A 17,881-nucleotide genomic window follows, 5' to 3' on the forward strand; every position below is an offset into this window, starting at 1 on the left:
TAACACGCTCATGGACACAGCTTTATTTATTTTTAAAATTGCTTGATGTAGCACTTGTAAATCCCATACTCGCATAACATATTTTTTATTTTTTGTGTATAGGCGGACTGCCACATCGCATTTTCTATAAACGAAGTGCCATATTTTGATAACATAGTATGAAAAAAAAAGCTCGTATACATCAGCTCGTCTAGATAGCCGTAACGCCCTCAGTTGTGTCGTGCTGTAGTGCATCATGGCCTTATAGTAGCTGGCAGTGCATGGTCGGTAAGTCACCCTAAAGATTATTCTGTGACACTCTCTCGACGGACTGCCCATGAATGTGTTAAGCTAACTCAAAACCTACTGATGAGCTTATTTCCCTTACCTATATGTTAGCAAACCCCAGTTCTCCATAGCACCAGCGGAGAAGTCAGGAATCGCAGCCTGGGTCATCTTAATATGATCAGCCACACTGTAGAAGTCGTAGTCAGTGTGGTTATTCATCTCAGCCAAAAGCTCCTGACCCACTTCCAAAGCGTACTGTCCCTGGCCGGCGGAAATAGCACCGGGACGGGCAATGACTTCATAGATGAGTTCGTTATTGTCATTAGTAACCTCTAAAGTGCCATATTCAGCAACAATAATAGCCAAGAGGTAAGTTGACATGAGAGGAGTTCTGTGATAAATGTCATCCTGGTAGCCACTGTAAGTAAAATTAAATATTAATAAAATATATAATGAATATTTAAATAAAAATTGTCATATATTTGTCTTATTGATATGTTTTTCTTTATTAAAAGAGTAATTGTATATATCAAAGATGACACTAGATTTGTGATCCCTATGATTAACATATATTATAGTAAACGAAATTGGATAAACAAACGTTATTGAAGGTATTTATTTAAACTTTATTGCACAATAAAAATAAGTACAAATGGCGGACTTAATACCTTAATGCCCTATTGCCTTAAGGTATATACAGTAACAATGCCCTATACTAATATTACCATTAGATTATTATTTTAGTTAGAATTAAAATACTTACGTAATATTGGTAGATTCTATGGTTGAAGCGATACGAGTAGCCGACCAGCTGCTGTACGCGGTCGGACGTCTGATGGTGACATTGAAAGTAGCTTTGAAGCTGGGCTCGTCGTAGCAAGGGAAAGCCTTGCGGGCCGACGTGGCCTGGAACTGGGTGCTCGCCATCCAGCTGAAATATACATACAACCATTATAGCATAGCATTTAAGAACCAATAAAACGACTTATAAATCTAAATAGAAAGCAACTTTACCTGACTTCATCGGTGTAGTTATTCCTAAACCAACTCCTGTAAATACCATACATATCATCACGCATATAAGCCTCAAAAGTGATGGTCAAAGTGTAAATGACAGAATCTGTGGCATTATAGGCAAGAGTTCCAGTGGTGAGGTTGATCCTTAAGAACTGGTAGTCAGATTCTTCGACGTACGTAATAGGGACTGTAGTATTGCCTTGAGCTAGTGCTACAGTGCCGATAGTTAAATCCTCAGATTGTAAAACGATTTGGTTGACTTCGGTTTGGGTGGCGTATAAGAGAATTTCAACTGTTCCAGCGAAGGTTTGTGGGTTAGTGGTGAAGTCCAAGGCCCAAAGGATGTTATAATGAGTAGGTCTAGTGGTGGTGGGCAGTCTGTACAAAGCCGCTTCTTCATCGTTCAAGGCAACTGCTACATTATATTTTTCAAAGATTTCTCCTTCTAATTTTTCATCTCCGAAGATCGTTGTTTTCAGCTTTAATTGTTTTTGTGGAATGGCGTAGGCGCAGCAACACGCCACGGCGAGGACTAGAAGTTTCATAGCCGCCATCTAAAGGTAAATAACAATATCACTGTAAATAACTTAATTCGTTTTGTTTTCCAAGTTTCTACACATTACTCGTAATTTGCAGAAACTAAAATGATCATGAGGCATACTTGTTCCTTTTTTAGTTTTTCATTTTTAGGTTTTACTATTATCCAATCCAAGTTCACTAATTATCAGTTAAAGGTGTTGCTGTGCTGCTAGTAGTTTGGTCGTAACTAGGGTCATAGGTCAGGATTTCTACACATGTCAGGATTTTTTGTTAGGATTGTGGGGGACTTGTCGAGTGTCAGGGTTTTTAGACCAAAACAGCGTGTTGCTATGTTGCACCAAACCTTAGTTCCACTAGGTACTGCCAGGGTTCAGCATCAGCTCTATTATGGGTACTGCGCTCCTAAGTGCTCATCAAGACGAGTCGGATGACCAAAACAGCGTATGTCTATGTTGCACCCAACCTGAATTCCACTAGGTAGTAGGTACTGCTACTACTGCCAGGGTTCAGTCAGGGTCATTTTGCTGTCTCATTTTAAAATATCAGGAATTTAATTTTATTAAACGTTAATGCAATTGAGAGTAATTCTAATTAATTTGTTGAAAGTTTAATGGCCATTAACTTCAATTTAATCTGAACTAACTTTAATGCAATTGGTGCGTAATGCAATTGGTTAATGGCGGAACTAATGGTTAATGGAATTGATCAATGGTTAATTAAAATTAACAATTACGGCCAACACTGGAAACAATATTGTGAAAAATTAATGAGTGTGAACAATAACGCATGTGATAAAATTCAGCTGCGTGGAATTCATATTGTGTAGAATCGCGAATAGGGAGAAACAATATTGTGAAAAATTAATGAATGTGAAGAATAACGCATGTGATAAAATTCAGCTGCGTGGAATTCATTTTGTGCAGAATCGCGAATAGGAAGAAAAAATAATGGCATAAACATCGAATAATCCGTTGTAACGTATTTACTTTCGGTCGTAGAAGAAGAAAAAAATAATATTATAATATTGTCTGACCACCTTTTGTACCATATTTCATGCAAAATAGTTATTTTCTTCTTGTTCTTCTTCTTTATATTTTATTTATGGTCAGCAATTGATGTGACCTTTTGTTTATAGATATTAGTTAGGTAGGGATATAGCATGAACACTCGTTTCAATAGTTTCGGAGTTAAGTTTATGATTTAGTTACGTACCGTGTCTTTATTTCTTTACCTTTGCTTGTCACCACTTCCGGATATAACGACGGAATTACAATGGTTCCTTCGTCGTCGTTTTATCCGAATTCCAGTACTACCTAGTACTATATAGTAGTGGAATTTAAGTACTACCTTTAGTTTTTATGACAACATTATCTTTATTAGTATGATTAAGTGAAACATTACTAATGATAAGACTAGCTAATCAATAGCATTGACGTTAATGCCAAGAGTTTTTGTAATTTGGCCTAACGAACCGATAGCAGAGCAATAAATTGATTAAATAATCAATTATTTTTATAGGTGTACATTTTGCTAAAACATCCTGTTGTTTGACATTTCCTGCAGCAATGCAGCATTGCTGCCGACAGTATTGTTTCAATAAGTGACAAAATCGGTATTGATGACCGGGTAACTGTATTTCCTGCAGTAATACAGGTAGCAATATTGCACAGCACCGCTGCAAGCGAAACTTCACAAGAAGTCTGAATCCAAAAGTCACCTTATGGAAATAATCTTTGAGATGATTTTACTGCGCTTTTTCTGCGAGAAGTGTTGTAGGACAGCTTTTCTATTATATTTTCATCTCATTCCTCAAAATCGACTGACCTAACCTTTTTTTTTGTTCAACACCCACATTTTTAATGCCATGAGGTCATCACTTTTAATGATACCGCCTGACCGTCTGCAAGACGTTTAAACGATTTTTGCCCTTAAGGTGGTTCACCGGGAATGTCCATGTACTTACAGTCATTTAATTTTCCCCTCACTAGCTCGGAAAGCCGTCTTTTATCCTTTAAAACAAGCGGGGAAAAACGCATTTTATCCACTAGTGGGGAAAGTAATTTGACCTTGGATGGAGCGTGTTTAAGTAGCTTTTGACAGATAACAAAACGTAAAACGCTCTTAATAATGGTTCGTTCGATATTAATTATCATTAAATAAATGGTTTGAGAATTTAATAAAAAATACCAAATTTAGCTTTATTTAATTATTTTAAGTCATAAACCTTAAAATCCATAAAAAACATTTGTTTTTTTTAAATGATGTTGAATGTAATTCTGAACGCACAAGTTGAGTCGATGCAATTTCAAAACGCATTGTCAGAAATGTCAACATTGTCAACAAAAATTTTCTCGCCGACTCCGACACGTAAAAATACACAACTTCCAGAGTTTTCTGCTATAATATCGTATTATCGTAAAAAAAATTGTAAGTCCATTGATGAAGATGATCTAACGCGTGTGGATGTTGCACTTTCCTCGCTATAGTGAGGGGAAAAGTTTTGTGTTACTCACGGGTGCAAATGTATTTTACTTCTCGTGTGTTGAAACCACTCGCTACGCTCAGGATTCTATTTTAGAACCACTCGCTTCGCTCGTGGTTCAACTATAGAATCCTTTCGCTTGCTCGTGTTTCAATTCCACACTCGCGGGTAAAATACAACTTTGCACCCTTGTATAACAAATAACTATTTAGTACCATTTTGAACCTTGTCGTTGTCACAGTGACAATCAATATGAAAAGTAGCTAGGTGCCTCATACTATTGTCACTGTGACAAGGTACGACATGGTACTGGAATTAAATTAACCGTAACTACCTACAGATCACTTCTTCAAAGCTGGCGTGATCAAATTGAAAGAAACCTGTGGTATTGTGAGTCATCATCTTCCTCGCGTTATCCCGGCATTCTGCCACGGCTCATGGGAGCCTGGGGTCCGCTTGACAACTAATCCTAAGAATAGACGTAGGCACTAGTTTTTACGAAAGCGACTGCCATCTGACCTTCCGACCCAGAGGAGGAACTAGGCCTTGTTAGGATTAGTTCGGTTTCCTCACAACGTTTTCCTTCACCGAAAAGCGACGCGTACATATTAAATGATATTTTCGTACAATTAGTTCCGAAAAACTCATTGGTACGACCGGGGTTTGAACCCGCGACCTCCGGATTGAAAGTCGCACGCTGTTACCGCTAGGCCACCAGGGCATTGTGAGTAGCTGTGGTATTGTGAAGTGACCTCTTAAATTTTGTAAACTTGTAAGGAGCTGCAAAATTTGTGGGAGCGGCAAAGGGAATAGGCCTTTATTATTACATTAGTAGCAACCATCATTTTACAACAATTAAGGGCAAGTTGCACCAACCTCTGTTAACAGACTCATCATCGTCACGTAGCAGAGATAAAAACTTCCCACACAATAAAATTTTGCGAACGCTTTAACTGTGACAGACGGTTTGGTGCAACCGACCCTAATTGACAATTTGCAAGCTTTATTTCAACGAAATAAAGTCTATCAATGCTTAATTAATCATATTGCAGTAAAGTTAATGAAAATATCATACCTTTCCTCGTAGAACCGGCACCTTGCAACGTGCCAAGCTAGCGACTGGATTACTTTAATCTCAATTATTAAAATATAGGTAATCATGCCTGATATAATCAGCTTCGATAATGTACGAGCCTCATATCACCACCATATTTTATCTGCCGCCGGTTTATGTATGGGACAGGTATGGTGTGAAGTCAAAACCTAATCATTCTTATCACTTTGTAATGGAAGAAATCATCGTTTCGCCAATTAGGATTGCTTTGGAAATAATTAACACTTTTCCTAAATTTGCTAGGTTTTCTTCGAGACTGTTCATTGCTTTTTATCTCACTTACAATACAATACTCTTTTCATTTCTAATGCTCTGAAAGAGGGTGATTGTTGTTCTAAAAATGCAGAAAATGATACGTTTCTGCAGTAGAGCATTTTACTTTCTCTCAGGTACGGATTAACATGGAAGTATAGAACCATTAAATATTAATTAACTCACTGATGAGATTGTTCCGATAGCCAAATACTCAATTTAGATAAAAAAAATGAACCGAATGAAATGAACATGAAAATACTCGTGAAGATCCGTTCAAGAAGTTTGTGCTCGTATCGTATTGTTGAGCCGATTTTTATTATTTGTGTTATCGATATTTGTTTCTCAGATGTAGATGAAGTTTAGTGGACAGATTAAGTTACGTATTCTGTACAATAAGGTTTGTTGACACATGTTGAATTTTTTAGTTGCGTGTCGAGTCGGTTAGTTTGCGCGTTTCTGACACGGTAAAATGTGCCGCACGCGCCGCTGTACCGCCCACGCGCCTTCTACGCGTTCGACCGCCTCCTATCACCTCGAAGTCACGTCAGCGTACTTATACTGACGTCGCCGGTCAGCCTGTCGCAGCTAACCGGGTCAACACGCCTGTCAAGGTGTATGAAGCACAGGCTCCACTTAAGGAGGGAGTCACACTGGTGGAAAAGAAACGCAAGGCGCGCAGGGCGCTAAGACTGTGGCACTGTGGAGCCGATTAATTCTGGCCTACAAGTTGCGACACCAACATTACTCCGCCGTGGCCGACGAGGTGGTGGAGTACGTTCGTCGGAAGACTGGCTACACGCTGAGGGTGCACCAGCTAACAGTCCCGTCACTACCAAATATCATCGAGATGTAACGAACAAAAATTTTAACAACGATCGTGATGTCACTCGGGAATTTCCTATCGTGGATAAACAAAACATTGTATCAAAAGATAATTATTTAAAAAAATTCGAAAGTCCAACTTACAATAACCCAATTTCTAAAACCCAGTTTCTTGTAGGCTGCCTACTGGCACAAATGTACCTACATCTAGGATTTTTTTTCAAACCCTTCGCAGTCGCTCCGTGCATGACTATGGCGATATTGCTTATTTGACAGTTGGCACTTGGCAGTTACCAAATAGTATGAAGATGTCGTCCCACGAAAGTTCATATTTTCACCACGTTCGGTCGTCGGCGTCGCTTGTGTTTCTCCCACCACCAACCTCACACATAGCCAATATTTCACACAAAGAACCATGCAGATCTTCGCATAAAATAAAAGTCATAATTATAAATTTAAATCGTATATTTCCACTAATTCATATAAATATGCAATAGGAAATAGATTTATTTTATTTACATAGAACCTAGTATCTAAAAATAAATATAAGGTACAAACAACTGTGAAGGTACTTATAATACGACATTAATTAAAATATTCGTAGATCAATTTTTTTTGAATGTTGCTTTAAGTTTGCTTTACTTATTAATTTTGCTTCATGTGCGTAACAGTGTTATAAGTTATAAGAATAGAATTTTATAATTTATTTTGATAAAGACAAGGTCATTTTCAGATTCACAAATATAATCTATTTTGAAATATAGCTAATCTAATGTGACCCTTAGTTGCCAGATGATGCAAAGTCAAGGAATTTAATTTACGTAGCATTTCGTACCTTGTCACAGTGACAATCAATATGAGTCGCTAGGACTTCATACTATTGTCAATGTGACAAGGTACGAAATGGTACTGAAATAGTTTGTCAAAGGACTGTCTCATTTCAAACATAGACAAAGAGAATCATACTATATTTGTCTTACACTTGTACTGGCACTCAAAAGAAAAGGATGAGTATAGATTTTTTTGTTCTTATTGACTGACAATTTGGTTTGACCAACTATGAATTCCGTGACCATGCATTCATGTATATTGCCAATAAAATCAAAAACTCAGTTATCACTATTCGAATTTAATGGATAAGATACGAGTAATAAACTTGATATTCTACATCGGAATTTTCATAAGTGTACGATGACATGACATCAACTGTATGACTAATTAAATAATTAAAAAGCCGGATTTTCAAATGTGACTAATTTATATGACTCACTACAATATTGCGAACTTGACACAATCAGTTACAATGACTTATATTGAATTATTTCCTTTCGAATGAAAGACAGAGTATTGATTGGAATCAATCATTTCATTACTGTATTAATAGTTCAGTTCAGTCAAATATACGTACTTTATTCGTGTAGGCCTAGCAACAAGCACTTATAAATGGCAAGTATTCTGTACATATATAATATCTTAAGCTGTTTATCAGAACAATTTATTAATGTTAATATTATTCCATAATAATATTGAATTATTATACAGATCAAATTTGATACTAAGAATTTCATAAAAAGATCGTCAATTATTTAAAAAAATAGTATAAAAGTTGGTAAAAGTTAAGTTGGTACGTCATTCATTCAAAGTACCTAACGTTATTCTTACTAGTTATGATTTATGAGAATACCGAAATACGTTTTGTGATGTAGAAGATGAATGAAAAATATTATTAACTGGATTAAAAAAATAATTGGGATCACAACATGAATGAGAAAAGAACCCAGAAATGTGATGACTTCAATGTTTAAACGAACTAATTAAATGTACAAAAGATTGCATTGGCGTCATTTTACTTAGGTATCTGATTTTTGAACACAATACTTAATAATAAACTAGGATTTAACTACGTTTAGATTTTACTAGCGAGATAGGCGTTTTCTAAAATAAATATTGATAACCTGATTGTCACAAATCCTGGTGTTTTTTTTTTGGGTTCTTTCAACTCAGAATCACTAGCATATTCAACCCTCATGATTAAAAAAAGGTCCCAAAAATTTGTATGACAAATTGTACATCTACGTCACGCGCATACAAGTAAAAATAAATTTTCACACTAAAACGTGACGTAATGGAATGGACATTTTGGGACATCCTTTTTATGGCAGGATAGAGAATGCTGTCGATTCTGAGTAGAATGAGCCCAAGAATGTCCAGATTTGAAAGACATTTATTTTAGAAAACGCCCAGATACGTTTGCACTGTATAGACAAATTATTTTCCTTTGCCTTATCTACTATGTTCACATCAATATTTTTTATTTCTGATTTAACACATAATAGTTTCAATTACCTACTTGTTTAGTGCTTAAATACACAAACATTAAAATAAAAACTTATTATTATCAATAAACTTAAGTGTATTAAATGTTCGGCAAATATAATTTTCACATTCCCTATTTTTATGATGCTTTACTTTTACCTTTTTTAGAGATATTGCGCAAGATCATGTAAAGAGGATTATTTTGTTGCAAAAATGGCGGTTGCGATCCTGAAGTTCTAATATCTCACGCTAAGTAAGCTAGGTACTATCCAATTTATTCCAATATATTTTAGGAAAGTCACCACTGCTATCTAAAAATAAAAGGTCTTAGGTGCCTGCCGGCGCCATGGTACCGACAATAGGGCATTTTACCTTAGTTTTAAACTAATCCAAAAATTATATTTGTCGAACCGTCTATGTGTGCTTCTAAAGTTTAACATTTTTGTATTAAATTTGGTCCATGAAAATTCAAAATCCATTAATATTACATATAATGAACTTTGGTATCAATAAGAGAGTCCGTACACCGATGAAATCCCTGACTAGTACAATATTACTAAATTGTGACTGATATAAGTAGAAAATTACTTCTAATTATCTTATTCGTATATCTGAAATTTCTAAGACACATTGAGAGAGGCCTTATGTCCGACCACGCATAAGTACACCAACGGAACGGCAGCTGACGTCCACGAGGGTTCATTACACATCGCCCTTAACCACTTTACGAGTTATCGCTCGAGATGCGATGACGAAATTTCATACTACCACAACAAATTTAATTACAAATTAAAAATGGGATTTCAATCTGTTACGGCTTTTATGAGAGGTAGGAAAGATTTGAGAGGTTTAATCCTGAAATAAAACTATGAAAACGGATTATATCGCGTATATTGAATTTATAATACATCCCGTTGACCACGAACGCTGTAAAGGGTTCGAAACGTCGGGATGTATTATAAATTCAATATACGCGATATAATCCGTTTTCATAGTTTTATTTCATGAGTAACTATCGCGGTAACCGAAGACAATATTAGGTTTAATCCTCTCAAAAATGTTGGAATTTTGACATATCGTCCTCCAAAGGGATAGTGCTTCTTGATATCATTCTTCAAATCAATCTACTTTTAAGTTCACATTCTGATATACGAGAAATCGCTTTTTGTTTCAAACAAAAGTGTTTATTTAGGTACCTAAAAAGTAGTGTTCAAGCAAGAAAAGTTTCATACAATGAAAAATTGTTTGTCAAACTATTTTTTTATTTAGGTTTATCTTACCTACCCTTCAGAATTACACCTCCGTTACACTATTGTGCCTAGGGGTAATAGTATCACGTGCGAGAGACGGAAGTATGAATGTACGAAATTCTTACAAGCTCTTTCAAAACATCAAGTAGCTATTTATTAACATTTTTTACAACGCACTATAATCCGACCAATCACGCTTTAGTATTCCCTTTGTCTGCGGCTAACAGCCAATCAACGATGGGCTGGTAGTTCCTCTGCATCCACTGAACGTTGGCCTCTGTTCGCTCTAAGACTTGCTGCACTGGACGGCCGAGCTCAGCGCAGTATTCTGCTACGAATCTTTTAAGCTGCAGGAAAAAAAAAAAAAAAAAAAAAAAACAAAATTAAAATTAAAATTATTTTATTTTTTACTTATGAAAAAAGTTAAAAATATAAAGATACTGCTCCCAAAATACGTGTAATACCTCATTGGATTCGAAATAATGCTTAGAAAAATGTATTTGTGTAGCTTATACTAGCAATTACTATACTCATTTATAGTATTTATAATAATACTAACAGCTACCTAACTGGATAACCGGAATGTAAACAAGCGACAATGGCGGCAGATAAACCGTACGCGGTTTTCGCTCGCTGTTTCCCAATGTAAATAGTATTTTTAAGATTGTTTTGGATAAATAAATAAAAAAAATTAAAACACCTGTCGCCACAAACACACACACACACATACAAAACACAAAAAATGGTAGTTATAAATAAATATGAAAAAATATGGTACATCGTTTTTGGCCCATTATGTCATAAACTATTAACATTTAAGAAATGCTATACTAACAAGTAGGTCAACTAACCTCTTCGTATTCATGTGGTTGGTTCAATCGCCTCGTCACTACCTTCACGATGGAAGCGAGTGTTGCGGCGGAGCCGACACTGTAAAAAAATTTAACAGTGACTTCATCATTGTCACAGTTTAAGGGATAAAATAAATAAATATTATAGGACATTCTTACATAGATTGACTAAGTCCCACAGTAAGCTCAAGAAGGCTTGTGATGTGGGTACTCAGACAACGATACATAAATACATAGAAAACACCCAAGACTCAGGAACAAATATCTATGCTCATCACATTAATTTAAATAAATGCCCTTACCGGGATTCGAACCCAGGACCATCGGCTTCACAGGCAGGGTCAGTACCCACTAGACCAGAACAGTCGTCAAAATATATAAACACAACGATATTTATGAGGAACCATGATGTATGATAAATTTATACGTATACATTTGCTGAATACCAGCTATCTTCTTGTGTTGTCTGATCTATTGCTACTCATTATTTTTTTCGGCCCGAAACTTTCGTACCTACTTCAACGTCACATGGCCACCCTGCCGGGATTGGCACCTGGAATCTTCTGGTGGTGAATGTGTTCATTTATTACTTATTTAGGTTGCAATACCAATACAGTAGGTACTTAAATAATACCCACTTAATACGATAGCGTTTAATACGATTTCCCGCATTTACACGTCTATTGTCATTGTTTTTCATACATTTCTCACGCTTAAGGCGCTTTTCTGGCGTGGTACCTTCAGAATCTTCTCAAGCGGGTGTTAAGTACTGTAATTTTTATATTCTACTTACAACTCCTTCAGCCTCTGCCAGTTGGCGCGAACGAAGTTGAAGGCTATGGGCTGGCCGATGGCAGAACTGGCTACTGCGGAGAAGACGCGCAGAGTGTCCTGCTTACGGATGCCGCTGTCGTTGCGAAGAGACAGCTCCAGATATCTGATAATTTAACAAGTATGATTAACATTATCCAGTCTCTGATGACAGTTATCTTACAAATTAGATATATATCTAATTTGTGAGATAACTCGAACTCAAATGAGTTCGGTCTTAGGCATGTCTATTGGACTTACCCAACTCTTTAATGACCAACTCCAACCTCTCTGCACATTTAATTTGTAAGTTTTGTAACTGTATTCTTCTAGAAGGTAGCGTTCCTGTTTTAGTACATTTATGAATGTTTCTTTCGTATTTGGACTTCCTTTAATGCATAAATTCTATCTAAAATATGTTTAACTTTTTGTAATTTTTTGAATAATTGTATTTTTAAGGTAATCATGTGGTTAGAAAAGAGGTTTAAAACGTACCTTTACAACATATATTATGGATCTTTTGCGCAGCGGCGGCTCTGTATGGGTCCGGGGGTCCCTCGGTCCCTCACGCAATCCTTGTCCGCACAACTTACCTGTACCTACTTGTGATAAGAGCCTCTTGTACAGCATAGAACTGACAGCAGTAGCTCGCGCTCATAAGGCACTGAAAGGATCCCACATACACTAATAGGGCAAAGCTACCCACAACTTACCTGTATAACAGCTATCGTGCAACCCAGTACTGATAGAAGTAACTCTTGTTCAGAAGGCGCGCTGGCGGCTCTAAAGCGGTGTCACAGTCCCACTCCTAACCATTGCCTGCAGTACAACTTACCTGTACAACAGATAAGGAGCTCTCGTGCAACCCAGTACTGATAGAAGTAACTCTTGTTCAGAAGGCGCGCTGGCGGCTCTAAAGCGGTGTCACAGTCCCACTCCTAACCATTGCCTGCAGTACAACTTACCTGTACAACAGATAAGGAGCTCTCGTGCAACCCAGTACTGATAGAAGTAACTCCTGTTTAGAAGGCGCGTTGGCGGCTCTAAAGCGGTGTCACAGTCCCACTCCTAACCATTGCCTGCAGTACAACTTACCTGTAGAACAGATAAGGAACTCTCGTGCAACCCAGTACTGATAGAAGTAACTCCCGTTTAGAAGGCGCGTTGGCGGCTCTAAAGCGGTGTCACAGTCCCACTCCTAACCATTGCCTGCAGTACAACTTACCTGTACAACAGATAAGGAGCTCTCGTGCAACCCAGTACTGATAGAAGTAACTCCCGTTTAGAAGGCGCGTTGGCGGCTCTAAAGCGGTGTCACAGTCCCACTCCTAACCATTGCCTGCAGTACAACTTACCTGTAGAACAGATAAGGAACTCTCGTGCAACCCAGTACTGATAGAAGTAACTCCCGTTTAGAAGGCGCGTTGGCGGCTCTAAAGCGGTGTCACAGTCCCACTCCTAACCATTGCCTGCAGGACAACTTACCTGTACAACAGATAAGGAGCTCTCGTGCAACCCAGTACTGATAGAAGTAACTCCCGTTCAGAAGGCGCGCTGGCGGCTCTAAAGCGGTCCCACGCGAAGTCCCACTCCCGGGCGTTGCCGGTTTGTACACCCACGCAGTAGACCGTGCTGCGGATGTCTGCGTGGATGCTGAAAAAACAACATTATCATCATCTTCGCTATCAAAGTTCGCTAATCAAAGAAGCAGATTATTTGTAATTGCCTTGGAACATTTTATTAAGTACATAGTAGATTGGTTAAAGGATATGAATAATAAATAGACTACTCTCACGTCTGCTGCCGTCTTCTTGCCAAAGTCTTTCACTGTTTTACTCTGCAGCTTTAGTAGCATAGCCCACATTACAACTTAACAATCTTGCTGCTAAACTTACCAGCCTTTAACAATTACTAAGCAATTAAAAATACTGCACTACAATTAAATTCCAGACCTTTTGTAACTTATCAATGTAAGTATAATCAACGAAATTCTTACTAACATTTTGACTGATTTAAGAGTCGAACTTAAACTATCGTGAGACATATTTCAAAATATTTAGATCAGTACGGTTGCACGACGTACAACCGCCGCGGACACTCGTGCCTGAGGAAGGATTCCCAAAGAATTCGAAACATGTCGCCAAAAGCGACTAAAAATAATAGTGAGTGAAAACCGTACTGATCTAAATATTTTGATTTAAGAGTCAGTTGAATTGTTGGGAAGTTTAGGTGCTTGTTTATTATAACGTTTGATCTGTGCCTCTATTTATTTAGACATTTTCACTTACTCGTTCAAAGCATCAGCATTCGGCGTGAGCATCCAATTCGTGTACTTGACAACAGCAGTTCTCAAACACTCGTCGTGCTCCAGGTGACAAGCCGTGGACAGCAGATCCACCCGCTGCTGCGCCCGAACCACGCTTTCGTTGGCCGCCACGTCCCAGCCTATGTCTTTGACTGCTCCGTCCAGAAGTTTAAGCACGTAACGCTGAAGGACAAGACAATCGTACAGTATAGAGGTAACATTCCAATAGCAACAGCATTGCAGAACAGCGATGCTGCAAACTGAGATGCTGCAAGAAATAACACAACAATAACATTGAAATCGATACCTACTCAGAAGCAAGTCTGCAGACTGCATTGCTAAAAGAAACTTCAAATTGAAAGTCCTTGATAAAATTACCTTTTCTTGCAGAAATGCAGTATGCTGCTTTGCAGCAGCACAGGCAGCAATTGATGCCAATGAGGAAATGTCAATTTCAATGTCTGTGTCTTATTGTTGTGGCATGTGGAATGCTGCCTTTAGGCTTGTCTCGTTTTTTATAAGAAGTAAACCACATTTACAATCAAAGTCGCTCGATTTAGCTCTAAGTATCTGCTGACATCTTGCGACTTGTTTCGACAGCTCTGATGAATCTGACAGCAAAATGTCGTGCAACTGTTCCATATAAATGCAAATATTTAAAAAATCTGTCTTTGAAACAGGCAACGTCATCTACCGAGAAATTTAAAACTATTTATCTAAGTTGCCTTTTATTATCTTATTAACAGTTAAGATATACATAAAATATATAGTTTACCTTTATCATTTTTAACAATCGGATGATAATAACAACCGGAACCGAACAATGATTAACTATAGGTATTGTTACTAATCGTCTAATATTGATAGCGAGCTCATAATCTATGACCAAATTCCTAGGTTAAACAACATATACTATAATGTGCTTTATGTTGTAGGGCAGAAAGCCAATTTTTTTACTTACCTTCCAAGGTAAATAGCTGTTCATGGTCCGTACAAGCTAATCCAACGAGACAAACATTTTAGATAGCTACAACACAATACCACAGGTCAGGAGTCGGCAAACCATGGTTGGCGGGCAGCATAAGGTTCTTTTTTAATTTTATTATGCTGCCTTTCCACTGAGACAGAGATGAGAGGAGAGGACCGGCAATTAACCAAATGCTATTGGTTGATTCCCGCACGTCTCCTTTCATCTCTTCTCATCTGCGCCTCAGTGAAAAAGCAGCCGGAAACCTGCAATTGCGGCTCTTAAAGATACCCAAAAAATTAGAGGACTAAGAAAACACGTAAAGGACTTACGGGCCAATTCGAACAATGATCTAGACTAGATATCAACTAGATACCTACTAGATATCGACTAGATATGAAACAGAAACGATATCGAGATATTTAAGATGTGTCAAATTTGACATTTCCGCAATTCCGAATGTCCTCTGGAACGATCTCTTTAATATTTGCTTTAGATATTACTTGGATGGATATCTAATGGATATCCCAAAACGTCACAATGATTGTAGCATGAAATGACAGTTGGTTTCTCGAATCGAACTGCAAAAGATAACTAGTTGAGAACTAGACTATAACGTATCTATTAGATCTCGTATTGTTCTCGTATCTAGTATTATCACGTTGTTCGAATTGACCGGTATGTTTAGTCATGTTGTCCTTTGGCAATCCTTAAACTGATGATTACTACTGTTGTTTCTTCTCTTCAAAAGTTGCCGACCCCTACATAAAGAAAATTAAGCGAAAACACACCTTGTACTCCAGATAATATGCTCCTTTAGACAGCATGGTGTCGATGTAACCTAGGGCCACCAATCCCGCTTTCCAAGGTACATAACTTCTCTCGTGGACGAGATAACTGATGATGTCTAAGGCCGTTTTGTAGTCTAGCCTTCCAGCTAGAGCTAGATTCATGGCGTCATCGACTATCTGAGCCCTGTTGATGGGGTGGATCTCTTGGAAGCGTTTTGGATCGTTGAGGATCTTGATCAACATCTGCCAGTTGCGTTGGTCGTAGTTGATGCGGTAGAAACCTGTAAATAATTCTAAATTAACCCATGGAGCGGCTTACTATCACACGTGTAATAGTAATGAGTATAAGAGTTCCATACTTACCTGTAATACTGGGACGCTCCAAGGGTTAAATATTCATTAATTTTAGAGCATTCTACCAGCGTCGCTTGAGAACGCTACGAGTACGAGTACTTGCAATTTATCCGAGAATGCTAGGGTTTTTGGGTTGGAATAATCCAGACCCAAAATCTTTTTCTTTTAGCCTAAGACATCATCAGATCAGAAATTGGCATCCCAGTGTTTTCAAAAGTAATTAATTGTTTAGCCTTAGCGAATAAATATTGATTAAATACTACGTATTAGGTATTTAGATATTTTTTTGTAGTATAGGAGTCAGAAGTAATTTCTAAAACTACATAATTAATCGGTGCAAGTGCAGGCTTAGAGCAATATCAGGTTAATATCACTTTACCAATTCAATAATCTCTTAAAATCAACTTAAGGCGGTTCCCTGAGCCAGAAGGCGAAAACTCTCCTTATATGATCATGTTTTTCTAAGAGGCGTTGATATTTGTAGACGTGGAAAGAATATATGTAGTTCTTGACTATATTATCTTTAATAACATAGCTTCCGATACACGAATAATGACACTTCGCTCGATACAATTAACTCAAAAAGTAACCTCTAACTCGGACTTTTAATCAAATTTACTCGGTTATTTATTATGTGATACTATAAACAAAAAAAGAAGAAAAAACAATCTTAACTTAAATAGTAATTTCATAGCTTTTGAATTTCGATATTGTAAGGTAACGTTTTTAAAATAAATAAATATCGACAAAATTCGTTCAAAATGGACACTTGGCGCGCATGATCTTTCCCGTTCTTTCTTGCGAAATGTGACAGTGACAGCGGCAAATCGATGTAACGGCCTTAACATAAGTATATTTGGGTAAACTAACTCAGACTTGATTTGCATGGAGCTCAATTATTGCAGCTCCAGCAATCAATCTTAATATTGTTCTTGCTTAAGAATGCCTTATCTCAAACTCTTCTCGTTCCCGAAATATCTACAAGTTTAGATTTATTCCACCACAAGTGCGCATTATACACGTGAAAGTCATTAAACTGATCACCCTACCCCTACACCTGTTAGTAGTACACACAAGTACTGCCATTTTGGAAATAAATTTAAATATTAAATAGTTTTCTTTCTTAACCAGGTTAGAATTGACCTGTGTGCCAAAATTTTGCCTATCATTCTAAATATATAATATTAATACCTTCTAAATAGCATTATTTCTCCTTTTTATCTCACCTGTCTGTTGAATATTAGCAATCAGCCAGTCGTCCTTAGCGATAGATATATTCCTGACGACTTTTGATCTCTCCCCGCGCAGCCAGACCTTCGGCCTCGTGGACTCGAAGTCGGACTCTGTAGCCGTTGTATACGATATCGGGATCCACCATACTGGAGACTCTTTGCTTTCGCCGTTGTTGATCAGGACAAAGCGCTCCTGTCAAGTTGTTATATATATTATTATATATATTATATATATATTATTATCCATATAGTGTGATGCTATACAGTATTCGAAACAACATCCGAATAATCCGAAACATCATTAGTGCCTTGATGGGGACCACAACGAATTGTTCTGGATTAAATACCTCTAACCTCGTGAAGCCCAATGTGTCATACAAGACCGACGACCGGTCTGGCCTAGTGGGTAGTGAGGGTCACTGTCCTGTGAAGCCGTAGTCCTGGGTTCGAATCCCGGTAAGGGCATTTATTTGTGAGATGAACACAAATATTTGTTCCTGAGTCATGG

The 17,881-nt window shown here is 37.6% G+C and overlaps 1 protein-coding gene across 1 annotated transcript in view; it reads right to left on the reverse strand.

The window, feature by feature from the left end:
• Positions 1-17,881, reverse strand: part of LOC134743411 (uncharacterized) — a 76,211-nt gene that overhangs the window by 15,304 nt on the left and 43,026 nt on the right. Inside the window, exons 11-20 of the mRNA XM_063676801.1 lie at positions 17,368-17,566; positions 15,788-16,068; positions 14,013-14,212; positions 13,210-13,377; positions 11,708-11,851; positions 10,915-10,993; positions 10,261-10,410; positions 1,282-1,838; positions 1,031-1,198; positions 368-685 (exon numbers count right to left, since the gene is read on the reverse strand). Of these exons, the coding sequence (XP_063532871.1) occupies positions 368-685; positions 1,031-1,198; positions 1,282-1,838; positions 10,261-10,410; positions 10,915-10,993; positions 11,708-11,851; positions 13,210-13,377; positions 14,013-14,212; positions 15,788-16,068; positions 17,368-17,566 (2,264 nt within the window). The remainder of the gene's footprint in view (positions 1-367; positions 686-1,030; positions 1,199-1,281; positions 1,839-10,260; positions 10,411-10,914; positions 10,994-11,707; positions 11,852-13,209; positions 13,378-14,012; positions 14,213-15,787; positions 16,069-17,367; positions 17,567-17,881) is intronic.

This window comes from Cydia strobilella, chromosome 8 (genome assembly GCF_947568885.1).
Source record: "Cydia strobilella chromosome 8, ilCydStro3.1, whole genome shotgun sequence".
Classification (NCBI taxonomy): Eukaryota; Metazoa; Arthropoda; class Insecta; order Lepidoptera; family Tortricidae; genus Cydia; species Cydia strobilella.